The sequence below is a fragment of the Rhynchophorus ferrugineus genome, unplaced genomic scaffold (genome assembly GCF_030347505.1).
Source record: "Rhynchophorus ferrugineus isolate W39M unplaced genomic scaffold, kcgeb_rfMv2 rfM2, whole genome shotgun sequence".
NCBI lineage: Eukaryota > Metazoa > Arthropoda > Insecta > Coleoptera > Curculionidae > Rhynchophorus > Rhynchophorus ferrugineus.
In genome coordinates, this window is record NW_027472581.1 from 14,725,944 (window position 1) to 14,745,068 (window position 19,125).

At 31.4% G+C, this 19,125-nt stretch overlaps 2 protein-coding genes and 1 long non-coding RNA gene across 4 annotated transcripts in view; 1 reads left to right on the forward strand and 2 right to left on the reverse strand.

Annotated features, from left to right (window-relative positions):
• Window positions 1-221: 221 nt before the first annotated feature.
• Window positions 222-1,741, reverse strand: LOC143191006 (vesicular integral-membrane protein VIP36). Its single transcript, XM_076395638.1, has 6 exons — window positions 1,520-1,741; window positions 1,349-1,464; window positions 1,094-1,294; window positions 872-1,034; window positions 644-810; window positions 222-588 (listed from the first exon to the last, which is right to left on the reverse strand). Exons 1-6 carry the CDS (start codon window positions 1,638-1,640, stop codon window positions 382-384), a joined length of 975 nt encoding a protein of 324 aa, XP_076251753.1. The 5' UTR covers window positions 1,641-1,741; the 3' UTR covers window positions 222-381.
• Window positions 1,742-1,879: 138 nt separating this feature from the next.
• The window catches only part of 5PtaseI (inositol polyphosphate-5-phosphatase A), a 62,416-nt gene continuing 45,170 nt past the window's right edge, over window positions 1,880-19,125 (forward strand). Inside the window, exon 1 of one of the 2 annotated variants that reach the window (XM_076395634.1) lies at window positions 1,880-2,132. In XM_076395634.1, coding sequence (XP_076251749.1) covers window positions 2,076-2,132 — 57 coding nt within the window. In that variant the 5' untranslated portion in view covers window positions 1,880-2,075. The remainder of the gene's footprint in view (window positions 2,133-19,125) is intronic. The other variant, XM_076395635.1, reaches the window with a different exon arrangement.
• Window positions 2,483-6,226, reverse strand: LOC143191008 (uncharacterized). Its single transcript, XR_013004381.1, has 2 exons — window positions 6,114-6,226; window positions 2,483-2,683 (listed from the first exon to the last, which is right to left on the reverse strand). It is a non-coding gene; the product is annotated as an uncharacterized LOC143191008 (long non-coding RNA).

Sequence of the window (19,125 nt, forward strand, 5' to 3'; positions counted from 1 at the left end):
CGATTGATATGATTTTTTTAATTGTATTTGAGAAAACTGAAATTGAAAAATGTTTTTCCTCTAAACTAGAATACCCCCTTAACTTAGAGTTTTACACATTTAAAAGTTATACAAATATAGATAAAATAGTAACAAATAAAATTTGTGTTTAAAAGCGATGCGATAAGAAATATCTTTTATTTACTAAAGGATTTCTATGGAAAAAAAAAACAACTTATAAATACCCACGACAGGAATTTACTTATACCAGAAAATATAAATTAGATCTTAATAAAATCTTAGGAAATACTAAAATTTGGATAATTAATTCAGTCATAAAAAGGTTCCCACAGCATAATACTCATCATAAAAAAAAATATTTACAACATTCACCTAGACAATTTAATAGAACCTCTTCCTGTTTCTCTCTGTTCTTTTTTGGTAGAACATGATACCTACAACAGCTAAGACTACCAAGAATATTAATCCAAATAAAACATATAAAAAGATCTTTATTCCAGATGTTGATGGTTTTGGATCTTCAATATGCTCTCTGGGTTCCTCAAAATATTTAGCTGATGGAATAATATTACTTCTGTCTTCTTCTTTCTGAAAATGTTCTTACATTAACATGTATAAACATAACAAAAATTGGAGGACTTACGTCATCAGGAAGATCAAGTTCAAAGAATCGAAGTGAAATTAAATCATGATTATCTGACAGATCACCTGTTGTTGCTGAAGCCCCTATATAATAACCAGTTGGTAATTGCACACCCTGAACTTTAAAACACTCTTTCCATGCTGCTTTATTCTCAATATCAGTTGAAACTGCAACAGGTAGAAAGTGTTTTATATGGTCTTTGTAACAAATACTTAAATCCAACTATACCGGTTAAGACATCATTTTCATATCTAATTGCTATATGAGTATCGTGATTCAGGTTTCTAAATTTGGCTTCACAACCTGCTAATTGTGTATGGGTACCATCACGATCATGATCATAATGTACAGTACCATTGTTGATCATGGCAGAAATGTATGGGTGTTGGTGCTGAAAATTAAATTTAATATCGCAGAATTCAAAAATAAAACTATTTTTAAAAAAGTTACATTATGTGGTCCATTGTGATTGCTGTATGTATCTAATATAATAGATAATCCACTAAAAAAGTCTCTACTCCCAAACACAGGTCCATCTTGCAATCTATCTTTGACATACCACACAGCCAAACCATCCCCAAATAAGTCTTTATTTCCCTTACCATGTACCTTAAATTGTATCTGCATTTCCCATTTTCTACTTGATATAGGCTTAAAAATAAAATTGTATAATACAAATAAAACATAACAAATATATAAAATTACCACTGAATTCCAAATAGTTCCTCTTTTACTTTGCAAGTCTGGAGTTAATCGTACATAATTTGGAGTGACTATAGTAGAGCCAGTAAATTGCCAATAAGGCAAGTCAACTCCCGTTCCTAAACATAATATAAGATTTTATTATGAATGTCAATTAAGTAATAAGGCAACTACCATAATAAGGTTTAACAAGAGAATGTTCCCTTTTCATAAAATCTTTCGTGTTCCATTCACCGTGAACTATTTCAATTATATAAAAACTTATAAAATACTTTAAATAAGTTATAAACAACATGTTGTACTTGTGATGCTAGGTGAGTATGAGCAATATCAATAAGAATCGTTCACTGATTAAGCTATTTGACTCGCTGACTAAATGAAAGATAAGAAAGTGTGGTTATGAACAGAACTTCTTCTAAAGAAATAGGTAGGCTGGTATAACAGATATCGAGTTACTCAAATAAGTAGATATATTCCAAATAAAGAACTGCGCAACTCCAAGCGGATCTCTCCTATCAATAAATCCCTGTGACAAATGTCAAGTTTTTGTATTCAAAACAAATAAGTTTCTCACGGGGTAGAGGTATCGAGACCTCAAACGATATACGAAAACAGTGTAACGTGTACTTTTGACAACACAAAATGAATTTTAAGTTGAATGTTGAGTTACCGACAATAAAATTTACGGTGGATTAAGTTTGAATTTAATTTGGATACTTAAAACAACAATATGGATTCAGTTCCTATACTTTTAGTAACGGCAAATGTGGGCTCTATTTTTGACGATGTAAGTATTTTTACTTTTTTAATATCCCTAATATTAAAATTATTTGTAAAAATTTTAATGTTGTTTGTGTTACTGTATATTTAAGTCAACTATCTTGAATGTTTACCTATTTTATAAGAGTAAACAGGAGTAAAGTTTATTGTGAGGGAAAAAATCGAATAATTACCAATCACTGCTTTTCAATATCTCATTTTATATCGACTGCAATATATTGATCCATTTTTATAATCATTTTATATATGTAACTTGGAAATCCTATAAATTTCTTACTATAGTATTCTTTCGAAATTATAGTAAACAAATAGTTTTAAAATAAATGTTATGTTTCAAGGTAATAAATTAATACAAAATCTATTTTTAGTTCTATTCATGAAAAAAATGATTAAATTTAACACTGACAGTAATAGCTGCAAAATTATTCAAACACGCAAAGAGACAAAAAAACTGTAGAGTTGGGTATTCAAAGTTTTAAATCACGTCATTTTACTGACGATTGACGTCAAATCACAAGAACGGCATACACCTTACGGTAGCAACATTTCTCTTGTTCTCTGCAAAAAAAAATAAACGTAGTAATAATTATTGGGAAACACAATAAAAAAACAATAAATAAATACATTAACCATCGGAATCAGATTATTGTGCGACATAGCCTACTTGTTTTAATGTTGGTTATTAATAGAATAGTTATCGCTTGTTTAATCGTTTTCATAAGTTTTGATATTCAGCAGATGATTTTGTTTTATTTATGCTTCTTTACTTTCTTGGACGAACGTTTTCGTGAAAGTACCACCGTGAGGACGCGTTTTCACTAACAATGATCCTCAAATTAAGAATGGAATCGTTCAGTATTGATTTGAATAATGGATTCTTTAATGATAGGGAAATTTCACGTGGGTTTTTGTTTGGTTGTGTGGTTAATTGGTATACGGTAACCACTCGTCGGCATTTATTTATTGTCTGGGAACCTTTTGCGGAAATGGCAACTTTTTTTTTAATACACTTGGTTTAGTTTTGAATTGTTTGTGTATTTTGTAGCGTCTCTTATTATATTAGCACCAGATTGATTTAATTTTCTTTTATGATCTTACGATTTATTTTTCATAATAAAATACTGGAATTTTAATTGATTCTAATCGGCTTTTAAAATGACGATTGCCTTTCTCTCGGGAAATGAAGATCTCAGGTACTAATCTTTCTTTTTTGTTAAGGGATTTGAAGTTATAATTAAAAATACTTTATGGCTAATATTTTTATTACTCCTGGTTATTAATCAGCGGTGCCCAGTTCTAATTTTAGAAATACATGTTGGATAATGTACCTTGAATATCATCATTTAAACTGATACGTTATCGGTTGTCGATAGACACCGGGTCGAACTCGTTGCTGAACGTTTCTAAGAAAATTTGCGCGATTGGCTGTTACACATCAGCTTGTTCATCTGATATTAACGGACATCATTATATGATTTAAGTATATTTCTCGGAACGTATCTGATATGGCTTAGTGCATCGGTAAGACATAGGCCGATTTATATAATTTTTATCTGATGACTAAGTATTGGGTGTCAGCAAGGCCACCAAGAACGCATTCTCGAGAAACATGTCAATATTCACAATACTAGCCAGAGCCTACCGAGATGCACTTAACAGAAATGGGTTGTTTATTTTTGTCAAGCGTTCTGGGAAACCGATGGCCAGGTACCAACGCACCGATATCTGTTGTTCGTGACGAGACGAAATGCAGCATAATTCGAGATTGTTTCGTTATGAATTAAAAGCAGAAGTGTTTTTCAGGCAAGAAAATAGATGCTCCGTCATGGGAGGGTATAGATTAAAATAAAATCTAATTGGTTTTTGTGTAAATCCAGTTGATTTTTAAAAACTTATTTAGCCGACAACTTTGCTATCGCGTTTTTTTTACACAAAATTTAAAGTTTTATTGCAAAACAGTAATTATACTTTTATAATTCAAAGTTTTATCTCTGTAATCTATAACTGTCTCTCAACACTATTTTGTGTCCTTGATTTCATGAGCCGTACTATTTCTTGACCTATTACTGAAAGAAACTTATCTGAAATGGTCTACGAATCTATATATTTTTTTACATATTCATCGGGCCTGAAGGAATTATGTCTTTTTAAAATTTTTTCGATGTCATTTATAAATTTATATTAATATTTTTATTTTATTATCTTTTATTTTATATAACTACTGTTTGTTCTTAACTTTCTGTTAAATTTCTGTGTTTATTCCAGAAGGAATTCAATGGGGAAAATATGTTAATCTACCTATTGATTGTAAGAAATAGTTTCACCGAATTTGAACAAATTATGACAGAACATAACTAACTATAACTAACTAACATAACTGTGTATAAGAAAAAAGTGCTAAAGAACGATTTTATATAGTATTATGGAAATTAATTAATTCACAGATTAAGATATTTATAAACAAATTCAAATTATTTCGTTTCACTATCTCATTTATCGCCAACCGCTATTTATTTCCATCTTTTTGCCAACATTTAACTTCTATATCAGCAAGACGTCGAGTCTGATATACGGATGTCGAAAAAATATACTTTTTAAAAAAATATCGATATTTTTGGCCCATATTTTTTAATATTTTTTCAAAAGAATTAATTATATTTCTTAAACATTATTAAAAACAATTTAATTATTTTTATAAACTCTTTGAATTGGTACTTTATATTAATAATAAAAGTAATAATATTAAAAGGTTTAGTAATTTTTGGTACTTAATTATTGTAAGAGTTTATTAAAAATATCGATATATTTTGCGAAAATATATCGATATCGAAATATATCGACAATATATTGACTATCTGATTTATCGCCAACCGCTATTTATTTCCATTTTTTTGCCAACATTTGACTTCTATATCAGCAAGACGTCGAGTCTGATATAGGGATGTCGAAAAAATATACTTTTTAAAAAAATATCGATATTTTTGGCCCATATTTTTTGATATTTTTTCAAAAGAATTAATTATATTTCTTAAACATTATTAAAAACAATTTAATTATTTTTATAAACTCTTTGAATTGGTACTTTATATTAATAATAAAAGTAATAATATTAAAAGGTTTAGTAATTTTTGGTACTTAATTATTGTAAGGGTTTATTAAAAATATCGATATATTTTGCGAAAATATATCGATATCGAAATATATCGACAATATATTGACTATCTGATTTATCGCCAACCGCTATTTATTTCCATTTTTTTGCCAACATTTGACTTCTATATCAGCAAGACGTCGAGTCTGATATAGGGATGTCGAAAATATATACTTTTTAAAAAAATATCGATATTTTTGGCCCATATTTTTAGATATTTTTTCAAAAGAATTAATTATATTTCTTAAACATTTTAATTATTTTTTATAAACTCTTTGAACTGGTACTTTATATTAATAATAAAAGTAATAATATTAAAAGGTTTAGTAATTTTTGGTACTTAATTATTGTAAGGGTTTATTAAATATATCAATATATTTTGCGAAAATATATCGATATTTTTCTCGGTGGCCAACATCCCTAGTCTGATATATTCCATTTCAGCTCTCTCGTAATGATTTCCTTTGGTTTGAGCTTGAGCCTCTTTTTTTTTAATTTTGTGTTTTTTTATTATTCGATCTGTTATCTATTTATACTACAAAAGTAACGTCTGCTGACAGAGTTTTGACATGATGATATGAATATTCCTGATTTTGTAGCAACAAATCCTATATTTAGTTATTATTTCAATCATCCGAGAATCTATCTGTTTTGAATCCTCAAAATTCCCCCATATTCTTAGTATCAAGACTCTTTTCCTTAGATACTTGTATACGTCAGATGGTTGGTAGTTACTTTCCGGTTTTTGTAAGAGATTTCACTGGCCATTAGTACACAATGTTACGAGAAATGTGCAAAAAAACTGCTGAAAGTCATCGTTAGCTGGTAGATACATACGTTGAGCATGCTCCAACCATAAGAACATTTGAATGACGGTTTGCTGTACACTCCATACCTGGTTCCATCCGACTGCCACCTTCTCGTATAGATGGGACTCGACGAATGTCTAGCTCAAAGAAGAAGCTGTAGAAACTAGGTGATTAGGTTTAATTTACATAATTAAAAAAAACTAAAATTAACATCTTAACAAGAAAAATATTTCGATATATGAAGTGAGATTTTTTTAAAATAAACATGAAATATGACAAATGTGAATGAAAACTAATGCATTTAAATTAAAGGTTTTCTTCAAAAACTTTAAAAATACTTTTTTCAAAATAAGTAAGCATGTTAAGTCTTCTTCATCAAGATGTTTAAATTACCACCGGGTTGATAGTAGAATTTAGTGAAATTCTGACGTCGTTTCCTGAAGTATATTCTAAATATTTATTTCATGTATTTTAAGAGTTCTATAAGAAAAATATGACCATTACCGATATGTCGATATCGTCAGATATCGGTATTATTTGTTTCGAAAGTTAAAAACAAATGACTGGTCCTTTCGTTGCTGTTATTTGTTAAACTAGGCAGGAAAAAACATTATTTAATCAAATGACGCAGATTGGGACTCACGTGCCACCTGATTACATGGATTTGCTAAATGATGACTGACCAAAGACGGAACAAGCAGAACGGCAAATGTAATTAGTCGGATTTTAACTAAAACTTTATTTGATTTCGTAGAAAACCATTCGTTTGAAAACATTTCCACGGCGACTTGATTTAAATGGATTTGTCGAAAACCATTTTAGGTTACTTGGGTCACGCATGTACCGGAAATGAAAAGTTTTTTTTTTTTGAAAAATGTTTAATTGATGAAAATGTATTATAATTAACTTTAATGATCTTTATAAATATGCCCAATGAATACAATAGCAGATTCCGTCAAAACTTTAGGTATTTCCGGGAAGTCATAGCCTATTTCCTGAATATTCGGAAGTTAATTCAGGTTATATACGTATTGACGTACACATAACTTAACGGGGATTTTATATTAAAATCAATTTTTTTTTCACTTGTGAATAATAAAGTTATAATAATATAATGACGATGATGATACATTTTCGGAAAATCATTAAAAAGCAATATAACTGTTATATTTCTTAGTCATCATCTGGATTTTTATTAATATTGAAATAATTTAAGTTTAGTTATAATAAGGTAGAAATTCTACATTTCGGTCGTCATTTTGAAAAATTCAAATGAAAAATATGAGGCTTTAATGTTTTTTTAATAATTTATTTATTACATTATTACTAATCGGTGCCCACTAACCTAAAATTTATCTTTACATTAACCTGTAAAGAATTGTTAGATTCCTCCTAGATATAAACCTAAATCTTATCTAGGTTTATATCTAGGAGGACCCATCGGCCTTATCGTAGTCTCTGGTGTAATAATGTTTATGTATCAACACTACTTTTCTATTAAATGCACTTCACTACGCTACACTACACAGTGGTTTCATTTTTTTGAGTTTGTGTTCTGTTCTTTTCTCTTGATTTCGTTGGTGACAGTCGGTATCTGAACATCGCCATAATTGTTTTCCGTATGTCTATATAGGTTTCAATATTTGCTTATATAATATCAATTTATTATGTACTGATAATTATTCTTCCAATTAACCAATACATTTTCTGATATGTTCCTTCCAGCTAAGTTTTTCAACAAGGTTCATTCCGAGATACTTAGCCTTATTGCTATATGGAATGATATTATTTGAGGCTTTTTAAATGTTTTCGTATACGCTACAGTACTTGTAACTTTTTTTTACTTTGTCATTTTTGACACGATAGATAACAAACCATTGTTTTTGTAATAAAATTTGTGATGTTTTTCTCTCGATATATCTGTTTTCGGTGTTCACATACTGTGCTGTGTTCCACCGTATGTTTTCTATATATTTCTTGCTGTTTAGGAAAATATGTCGTAAATCTTCCCACTAGAACCTGCACGAAAACAAAAGTTGTAAGATTTTTCCAAGTGCTATTTTGGCAGCTGCAACTTGATGTTCATTGAATTAACTACACTGCTCTGCAAAAATGTCTAAGAACTGTTTAGGTTTTGTGACGTAATCTTTATATTTTTGGATTGCTAAATCCGAAAATGTCTTCATCATGGGAGGGAATCATCACGTTTATTGGCAGTTTCGATAAGTATGCTAAAATAAAAGCTGATAAAATAAAAGAGAATGGACTAGAAAAATATTAATTTATTTACAAACCATTAACGATACATATTTTTATCTAATATATAATACATTCGCTGTGAGAATCACTCATGGTTGTGATGAATTATGAGTTAGTCATAAGCTGTTTAATGTCTGATTCGACGAGCTTTAAAAACTTTGGGAAGTGCTTTTAGAAGTTGCTTCATCAATCCGAACTTTATATGCAGCGGTGGTAGAAGCATTTTATGCATGGATACCAATGTTTCTTGGAGAACGTTGTTTCCACCAACTTTAACTCGGTCTCTGCTATCCCATGGACACAAGAAGCAAGGCAATTTTGAAAACCTAACTAGTTATCCAAACAAAATGTTATCCAAACATTCTCTTCATATTTTAATTTGCGAAGAACCAATTTCAAGTTTCTGTTGTACAACGGCTTTAAGGCTTCTTTCTGTGAATTTATGAATAGACGCCATTGTAATACATCTATCAAATTTGCTGTTTTTTTTTCATATTACTTTTGTTATCAGTATATGAAAATAACGTTCTTGCTGCAGATCTGCGTTTCTTTATATATCAGCTGTAACTGATAATATAATTATATATGTCGACAATTATATTGTTTCAAAATGTACGTGGAGAACATAAATAAGAACGTTAGAAAGTTCTGTAGTATGACGTATCATCTGGAATAAACATTTTGAAATATTGATATAAATGTTTAAGTATAAATCATATTAAATTAATATTAACAACTCGCACGAATGACAAAATCTCGGCAATTTCTGGTAGTCATTTATAATTCCTGGTTTCCTGATATTTGTGATGTATCTAATTTGTATTGACGTAAATAATGCTTAATGGGACTTTTATATTAGAACGTGAATTGTCCAAGTTGTGACTAACACAGCCAATATTATGTTAGTATGCTATCATACAGGTATTTTCCATTTTTCACTTTATCTATTCATATTTAAATATGAATTTAATGAGAATGATAATGAAAATAGGAATTAAATTGTTTTTCATTAATATTTGGTTAATTTTCACTTATAACTTATATAGGCCTAATAATTTTAGGTAACTCTGAATGTCGTTTCTGAAACAATTTTGAGAGGATAGTTTATAAACTCTTGTATAGCCAGCTGTTTAGCGGAATACAAAAAAATACAAATACCTTCATCAATATCTTCTATCGCTAGCGTTCTGTAGATTTTATGACGTCCGCATAGATCGAAAATTTGTCGAAAAAAATACTCGTGCATGACGTTAATCCATTCTTAACCAAAAGAAAACAGGTCAGTGGCTGGTCTGGTTCTTAGACACTTGTAAACCTCTCGAAAAAAAAACTTTGTTTGATCCAATGACGTCAGATGGAGTTCACTTGCCGGTTGATGGCCTGATTTTTGATGAATTGTGACTAATGACTTTTGAAACAGCAAAAAAATAAAGATTTATTAAACTTAAAATTAACATCGTTAGTTTTCGATTGATGATTGTGATACGTAAATATATGAATTGCATAACAGTTTTTTTCCAGTTTGGCGAAGCCCTTTTGTCTTTGCACAGACATATAATTATAATAAATTTGGTTTATAGTTGCTTTTGCAATCAGCAATAGAATATTTCAACTCAAATTAAAACATTTTAAGAATTATATTCATAATAAGAAAACCAACCCTAGATGTAATTTTTCTTGTTTCATATATTCTCATTCAGTACCCATGTTTAGCATTTATTATGGACTACTAAACTAGAGGTTTATTAAATTTAAATTATCATCGTTCGGTTTCGATTGCTGATTCCAATACGTAAATATGAATTGCATTTGTCTTTTACAGAGACATACAATTATAATAAATTTAGTTTTTAGCTACTTTTACCAATCAGAAATAGGACATTTCAATTGAAATTCAATCGTTTTAAGAATCTTTTATCTCTATACTGCCGATATCCCAACAACAAAAGGGACAGTACTTGGAACATTTGTCGACAACACAGTTATCATGGCAAAAAATCTACCTCTGTCTAAGACTATAGAAAAAATACAAGTAACGGACAAGAAGATGGACAAATGGACTAGGAACTAGAAAATATAGCTTAAGAGTCTCCAAATCGGTCCATATTAATTTTACGTTGCGGCGAAATGACAAAAACCTAATTATATCACTTGACGGACGTCAGATTCCTCAAGCAGAATCAGCTAAATACCTCGATATAACCGGAATACATCTCGATGGTAGGTTAAATTGGAAACATCATGTTAAACAAAAAGCAAAGTAGATCATACTCAAAGTCAAGCAACTGTAATGGTTAGTCGAAAGATACTCTACCGGACAATACGCAGGAAATCAGAAGATTGAAGCGAATCAAACCACACAAACTTGTTTAGTTACTAACCGCGAGCTCACTTTTGACCAAAAACAACGACGAGTTGATGATTCGGAGCAGTGTTTGAAGATGATCAAACGTAATAAATCCGAGTTTTTGCGTCGATATGTGACAATGGATGAAACATGGCTCCATCATTTCACTCCGAAGTCCAATCGAGAGTCATCCAACTTGATTGCACACAATGAACCCGCTCCAAAGCGTGAGAAAACGCAACAGTCGGCTAGCAAGGTTATGGCGTTTGTATTTTGGGATGCGCATAGAATAATTTTCATTGACTACGTTGAAAAAGGAGTGACCATCAAAAGCGACTATTACATAGTGTTATTGGACCGTTTGAAGGGCGATATCATCGAAAAATTGGCGCATTTCAAGAAAGTTCTGCTTTACCAAGACAATGCACCGTGTCACAAGTCAATGAAAACGATGGCAAAAATCCATGAATTGGGCTTCGAATTGCTTCCTCATCCACCGTATTCTCCAGATTTCAAAAGAATGCTCGCTGGGAAGAAATTTTCGTCGAAAGAAGAGATGATCCCCGAAACCGAGGCCTATTTTGAAGCAAAGGATATATCGTACCACAAAATGGCATCGAAAAGTTGGAGGGGCGCTATAATCAGTGTATCACCCTTGAAGAGAATTATGTTGAATAAAAAAAACTCATTTTGCCAAAAAAATTTGTTTTACTATGATAGGCCGCGGACTTTTCAATTGACCTGTTATGTTGATTTGGTAGCTATCCATCAATCCATTTTCGAGCTTCTTCTGCACTTCGAAACTGTGTGCCAGCCAAGCTATGTTGCATCGATCTGAATAAGTGGTAATCAGAAATAGCACCTTCTGAAATGGTCTAGAAAGTATGCTGGGTGCGGCAGAACTTTCGAGCAGACTGTTCCAACCCATTCGAGCTGGAATACAAGAGTTCACGAGAGAAATAATTCACAACTAGTACAATGTGCATTTTCATGCAAGAGAATGATCTTGCGTCTGCTAATTTCCATTGTTGGTCTTTTTTGCAACAATACGCCCTCCAATTTCTTAAATTGACGTCGATAGGCATCTGCAATAACTGTTTCATTCAGTTTTAGCAGCTAGTAATGAACCATCCCTTGCTAATCCCACCATATGCATGGCAAGACCTTATAGCCATGAATATTCTGCTTAGGTGTCATTGTGGATGGCTCTCCTGGGTCAGTCCGATGGGATTACTGATCGATGTCAGTTTTACAACAGTGTATCAGAATACTGTGATAAAGCTATTTCTTCTCAATTGTAGATATATCTTATTATATTTGTATTGATACGTTTTTCTTAATTCAGTTGAGCGAGTGATGATGGAAGTTATACTGGACTATAAACTATATTCTATAGAACTTTATTTTTTTAAGATTCGATGAAAAGTGATGTGGCTCAAATCCAAATAAATGAATGTATATTTAAAAATAATAAACTGACTTGAATATTAAAAATCGTTTTAAGTAAATATTTTTATGGATATTGCCAACGATTATTTGAAATAATACCTTTCTCTTACTACGTCTACTACTTGCATATGTTCTTTGTCTGTTATTATTTATTATAACTAAAATATGATATATTCATTGTATTTTATTTATTTCATTATTTCATGAGCTTCTTCCATTACTTTTGTTATATGACTTCAGTCGAGATAAAACGTCTGGAATATAAACTGGAACTGTAAGAAACCGTATTAGGCAAATATCCTGGTTAGGAAATGACATTTGTTATATTTTGGCGTCAACGGCGAGATAAAAATATTTATCAAACTTCTTAGATAGCCATAAATAAATTTACACAGAGCGTAGACCTATCTGCCTTGTAAAAGTCATTGATAATTGGACCAATACTGATAATAACAGATTCAAAGAGTTCCTTGGGGAGTCTGAGATCGGCAAAGACAGTCCGTTAGTTATAATGTATATATATATATATATATATATATATATATATATATATATATATATATATATATATATCACTATATAGTATAAAACAAAGTCGCCTTTTCTGTCCCTATATCCCTATGTGCGCTTAAATCTTTAAAACTACGCAACGGATTTTGATGCGGTTTTTTCAATAGATAGAGTGATTCAAGAGGAAGGTTTATATGTATAATACATGCATAATATACTAAGGCAACATTGCTAATTTTAGAGGTTTCTAACGTGATGTCGTAAATTAACCTATTTTTTTAGGCTTATTTAGCAATTAGCAAAAACGCTGCCTAACCCTACGAGTTAGATCAAATTAATGTACTACAGTATTGTACACCATAAAAAGGTCTACAAAAAAGTCCGCGATGGTATATGTTTATCTTTTAGGGATAACCCACATTAACCATTTTTATTGTTTACTTTTTACGTGAGAAAATGGCTTATTTACGAAGCTATTTTAAGCAATACGGCATTAATCCTTATCGAATTAAGTACCTTAAATACAGTGTGCAATTAATATAGATCAATATGGTTCCTTACAGCATGTAAATTAAACAAATATTTTCGGAGATATTACACATTTAAAATTTGCGTTTAAAAATGTGTAATGTAATAAAAATTGTATGAATTTAGATATTCCAAAGATAGCAGGAAATCTTCATAGTAAGTATAGGGGAAGAGGAATTGTTTTACTCCAAATTTAATGCGTGCAGGCCAAGGGCAGGAATGAATGAACCAAAAATACTGGATCTATTTTAATCATGTTTTCATTGAGTGACATAGGCATATATATTTTATGCCCGTGCAAAGTCGGAGCGGGCCGCTATATTTTTATATACAACGTTCATATTTTTTCTGTAGTGTATTTAATTTAGTATCAGCATTGCACCCGTGCGAAGCCGGGGCGGGTCGCTAGTTATGATAATATATACAAGATCTTTGGTATTTAATTATTAATTAGACGAATTTGTGGAAATTTATATAATAAATTGAGCGCCTGAATACGTTCATGTATTCCTGACAAGCTTGATTGGAATTTAGTTAATCTCTTAAAGAAGTATAGTATCGATATATTTAGTCAAACTTATCTTATTATACTCAAGACATATATTATTAGGAGCCTAAATTGACAAAATAACAACCTTCCTGAGTAACAACTGTTTTAAACACAGAAAATTCCAGATATTTCAACAGAGTAACATGAGCTTTTCAGTTATTGCTCGCCAGTAAAAACGAGTTTATGTGGAAAATTATAACGGGTGATGAAAAACGTCGATAATTTTATCATCTCGAAACCTGCAGTTGATTTCCCGACAGCATTCATTTGTTACGCGAGATATAATGAAGTTCGTCATTTTTCCAATATTAAATTCGTTTTTATCTATTTTTTTTAATAAAATAAATTTCTAAAAATCGATAGAAATGAAGTCGCCTAATTAACATAATTAATACATACATTTAAATAGATAATTTGTAATGAAATATAGATAACGTAACATTAAAGTTATTCAAATATAATCGCCGATAAGTTTTTTTTAATATGTAAACGACTTTATGCAAAACACAACAACGGTATGTCCGGTACAATTACTACCATCTTCATTAAAATCAACAAAAGAACCGGAAAATCAGAAACCGGAAGAACGAGAGGTTTAGAAAAATCTGTTATTCTCTCTATTTGAATAGTTTCAGGTCATTTACGTACATTTTTACCCGAAAGCAATTGCATAATAAAATCGTTGAAATAATTATGTGTTAATGGTGATGGCACGTGTTGGAAATATGAAACATTGTTCTATTGTTCACAGATCTCGTGACCATTCATTGGTGACTCACACAGATAGCTGAAATATTTTTAAAAATATGTTCATCTTTTAGATGTATTTAAGTAAATATAAAAACTATTTAAATTATTCCTGTTGTTCCAGAAACTGTCCATAAATTAAATAGTATACTAATAGAACCATCAAACTAAAAATATGGGGGTACCTAGTTCTAGCCAAAAAATAAATTTACACAGAGCGTAACGATTGACGTAAATCAGATGAACGATGAATAACAGCTTTTAGATTTATAAGAATTATAGGTATAACAGGTCAATTGAAAAGTCCCCGGCCTATCATAGTAAAACACATTTTTTGGCAAAATTAGTTTTTTTTTTATTCAACATAATTCCCTTCAAGGGTGATACACTGATTATAGCGACCCTCCAACTTTTCGATACCATTTTTGTAGTACGATTTGTCATTTTCTTCAAAATAGGCCCCAGTTTCATCGATCACCTCTTCATTCGAAGAATTTCTTCCCAGTAAGCATTCTTTTGAGATCTGAGGACAGAAAATAGTCGCTGGGGGCCAGATCTGGAGAATACGGTGGATGAGGAAGCAATTCGAAGCCTAATTCATGGATTTTTGACACGGTGCATTGTCTTGGTGAAGCAGCACTTTCTTTTTCTTCAAATGCGGCCGTTTTTCGACGAGTTCGTTCTTCAAACGGTCCAATAACGCTATGTAATAGTTGCTGTTGATGGTCCTTCCGTTTTCAAGGTAGTCAATGCAAATTATTCCATCCCAAAATACAGACGCCATAACCTTGCCAGCCGACTGTTGCGTTTTCCCACGCTTTGGAGCGGGTTCAACGTGTGTCATCAACTCGTCGTTGTTTTTGGTCAAAAGTGAGCTCGCGCGGCACCCACTTCGCATAAAGCTCTCTCATACCCAAATATTCGTGAATATTTGGGTATGAAATAATTCGTACACGTTCAGTTGATATCTTTAGAGTATCTGCTATTTCATTCAGTTTCAATTTACGGCCATTCAAAATCATTTTGTGAATTTTTTTAAATGGTTTCGTCGGTAACAACCTCTTTTGGGCGTCCACTGCGTTCACCGTCTTCGGTACTCATTTCACCACGTCTAAACTCAGCATACCAATCCTTGATGTACTTCAACTGTACTTTTTCCCTTCAAAAAGTTGGCACGAAATTCTTTTTTATCCATTTTTTTCACAATACCAAAGTAGCTTCACTCAAGATGCTATAATTCACAAACTAATGATCCGACGGCTGTCAAATTTATACACGCCTTTTTTTTGAGGGTTAGGGCTAACTAAAAAACATATATTTAATTCTAATAGCGCCATCTATGTATCAAGCCGGAGACTTTTCAATTGACCTGTTTGATATGTCAAAGATAGTAGTAAAAATACAGCATCGTTTTTATACATATCGTATACAGGAGTAATATTCAAACGGAATTATTCGAAGAACCAAAATTAGAATGAATATCAGAACTCTTAAGGTCAAAGTCTCGGAGCTTTTCAGATTGATTTGTAAGCAACGTCCGAAAGGTTCGGGTTTTTAATCGACTTCAAAAAAGGAGGAGGTTCTATGTTCTTCTGTATATTTTGTTTAATGTATGTCCGCTGATTTCTGCGTCAATTATGAACCGATTTTCAAAATTATTTTTTGTTCGAAAGAGTGCACTTCCGAGATGGTCCCATTGTCCCATCCTAAACCAAGTCAGGATCTTATTGGGGAAGGGGGAATCGAGGGAAACCCTCAAATTTCAAAGTCACGTACAAAGTTTTCACATATCTTTTTATCTGTAATAATCAGATATTTGTGTATAATGTTATTCCTGAACTGATGGGTCGAAAATTCGAAAGTAGTTCAGTGTAAAAGCCATTCAGTTTGTTTTATAAGCACAAACCATATTATATGAGAAAGCGTAGAAATATTTCAGGTAACTGTTTCTATGGTGTAACAGTTAGAGCGTTGAGCCCACACGCGTGGGTCGCCGGTTTGATTCCCAACGAGATTAGCAATTTTTTTGTTCTAGTTTGGTTGGAACATATGTCGAACATCACCTAGACTAGGTAGCGGACCCCGTGGTCTGAAGCGTTCCTTATTTTCAATCATTGTATCTTTATTACTATAAAGAGAGAATAATGAAATTGTTATATATATATTTTAGTTGTAATTTAAGCTTAGCTAAATAACGTAGTTTTTAATTTTTGCAATCATCATAAAGAAAAGGCTTCCCAAGAAGTTGTTAAACCGTGTTTTTGCCATATATATATATATATATATATATATATATATATATATATATATATATATATATATATATATATATATATATATATATATATATATATATATATATATATATATATATATATATTGTTTAGCTAAATAACACAGTTCTTTTAGACTTTGGACCGACAGAAAAATAGATGGTAATAAAATTCTATAAATAGTGACTAAAACTGTGATTTCTATATGAGAGAAAACTACTAGAAAGTTTCGCATTAAAATTAAATCAATTTTGTTTGCGCAAATGTCGTGTATTCCAGCGAGATAGTAAAAACATCTTTCTTGTAAGAACTCTTAATTAGATTCTAATTAGCACAGTAAAATAAAAAGAATGTTATAATATTATCACTTTTGTTTAAATACATTTATAATGATTTGATATACAATTTCAAAAGAGCAGTTGGGGTCAATGGGAAAGTGAATTCTAAGTTATAATCGCTTTTCTCGTTAGTGCATTTACTATGAGCTTTTTTTTATTAGGTTTAACATCTTTGAAAATGCATGGTCCCCTGTATGAAGTATAAATGTTAAGGGATTTGTGTCAAAGTGCGACTAACAACAAATTTTTTTTTAGGTTCAATAAGTCCCCGGTCTAACTAAGCAAACACATTTTCTCTAAGAAATTGACTTTGTTCATCAACATTTATTCAGGGAGGGCTTCTCGTAACTTTTCGATGTGTCTTTTGCTTATCTAACTGCTTATTTTTACCTTCAAAATATGCTTAATTATTTTTTCACAGTAACGTTTTACACTGTAAAAAAACAGAAGTTATTAGAGACCAAATCTGGAGAATACAGTAGATTGAGACGTAATGCTTGATTGAGATTAAGAATCTTACCAGCATTTTGAATAACTTTCTAAGCTGCAACTATTTAATTTTGTCTGTTTCATTGTTCGTTGTACAACTATCTTGGATTTCATTGAATGCACCATCTGTATTCACTTATATTTTAGTGGTTAAGGAGGAAGGTCTAAGTCTGGACTATACGGCCAGAATGATGAAAAATTGCTATCCGATATTTTTCAAATAAATTTTCGTGGTTGCACATTGTCTTGATAGCAATAATTTATCATGGTTGGTTATCCAACTTGCTCATTTTTTGTTTAAGCTTGCTTCGATTTAATTACTTGCTGTGGGCATTCCCCATAAATGACTTCATTCAATCTTAGCAACTGAAAAATACTTACTGGTGTCTCCAAATACGGCGGATTGCATGGTAATAAAAAAATTAAAAAATCTTCTCCGATGTTGATTTTACTTGCTATGCTTCGTTTGACATATGATTTTTCGTCTTTCACCACAGTGACAATATCCTGCAAAAATGACTTTGACGCTGAAGCAACATTTCTGATATATTCAGAAAGGCCTTTCAACATCTCTTGATTCAAGTTACCAATTTTATCTCATCTGAATAAATTTTTGATCTGATTTTTTGATCTCTAGGCTTTTATTTCATTTGACAGTCAATGCTATTCTCTTTGAACCATTTCAAGGCTTTTAATTGATAACAAATGGCTTGTTGAGCAATATCTGATGAGTAAACAAGTTATTGTTCAGCTAGACAATAATCTTCGTCCAGCAGCTCCTTCAAACTTCTTTAGTCTTCCAGCATACTCTACGTCATCTATGTGATGATTTCCATCTAATTTCTACTCGCGAAGCCATTTGCAACACTTTATTTTACTAATACACTCGTCGCCATATGTCTTTAATTAATGTTTTTTTAAAATTATTAACAAAAAAGCAACATTTTCTGCAAATGGAGATTATTTCGTTCAAATGAGTCTTGTCTCTTGTGCAATGATGAGAAATTGTGAACAAATGTTTTGCTTTGACACGTCATTTTGAACACGTTCCCGTTCGCCATTTTGAACACGGATTTTCTTTTTGGTGTCATCTTTTGTAAATCGGCGGGGTTCAATTTGTACTGAGCAGTTCATAATATGCCATACCAAGCTAGTTCCACCAAATACCAAGCATGTGCTTGGAGCCGTGGATATTTAGCTTTACCTTTGATATTCTTGCATGGCTCCGTAGTCCCCATGTCCCATTCACCCATGTCCTTACAGCATTCATACGGCACAAAGTACCCAAACTTTTGGATCATTTCCATGTTCTTCAAGCAATTGTAATTGGTTTCTTGAGTTACTTACAGCAATTCTGCATATTCTTCTTGAGTTTTACACGGATCATTATTAAATAAAGCCTTCTAAATATTCTTCTTTAACATTTTTTGACTCTACAGAATGCTCTTTGTCTTCGGTGCTAAAATCACCAATTTCAAAACGTCAAAACCAGTATTCACAAGCTGAAACCGACAGCTTCCACCAAATGTAACATTTTCAACAAACTTTTT

Excerpts from the sequence above, each read along its gene's own strand:
- LOC143191006 (XM_076395638.1), bottom strand. The coding sequence starts at position 1,640 with ATGTTGTTTATAACTTATTTAAAGTATTTTATAAGTTTTTATATAATT. Across the intron at positions 1,465-1,519 it reads TCTTGTTAAACCTTATTATG|GAACGGGAGTTGACTTGCCT; the intron begins GTAGTTGCCTTA and ends TATTATGTTTAG. Across the intron at positions 589-643 it reads AACTTGATCTTCCTGATGAC|AAAGAAGAAGACAGAAGTAA; the intron begins GTAAGTCCTCCA and ends GAACATTTTCAG.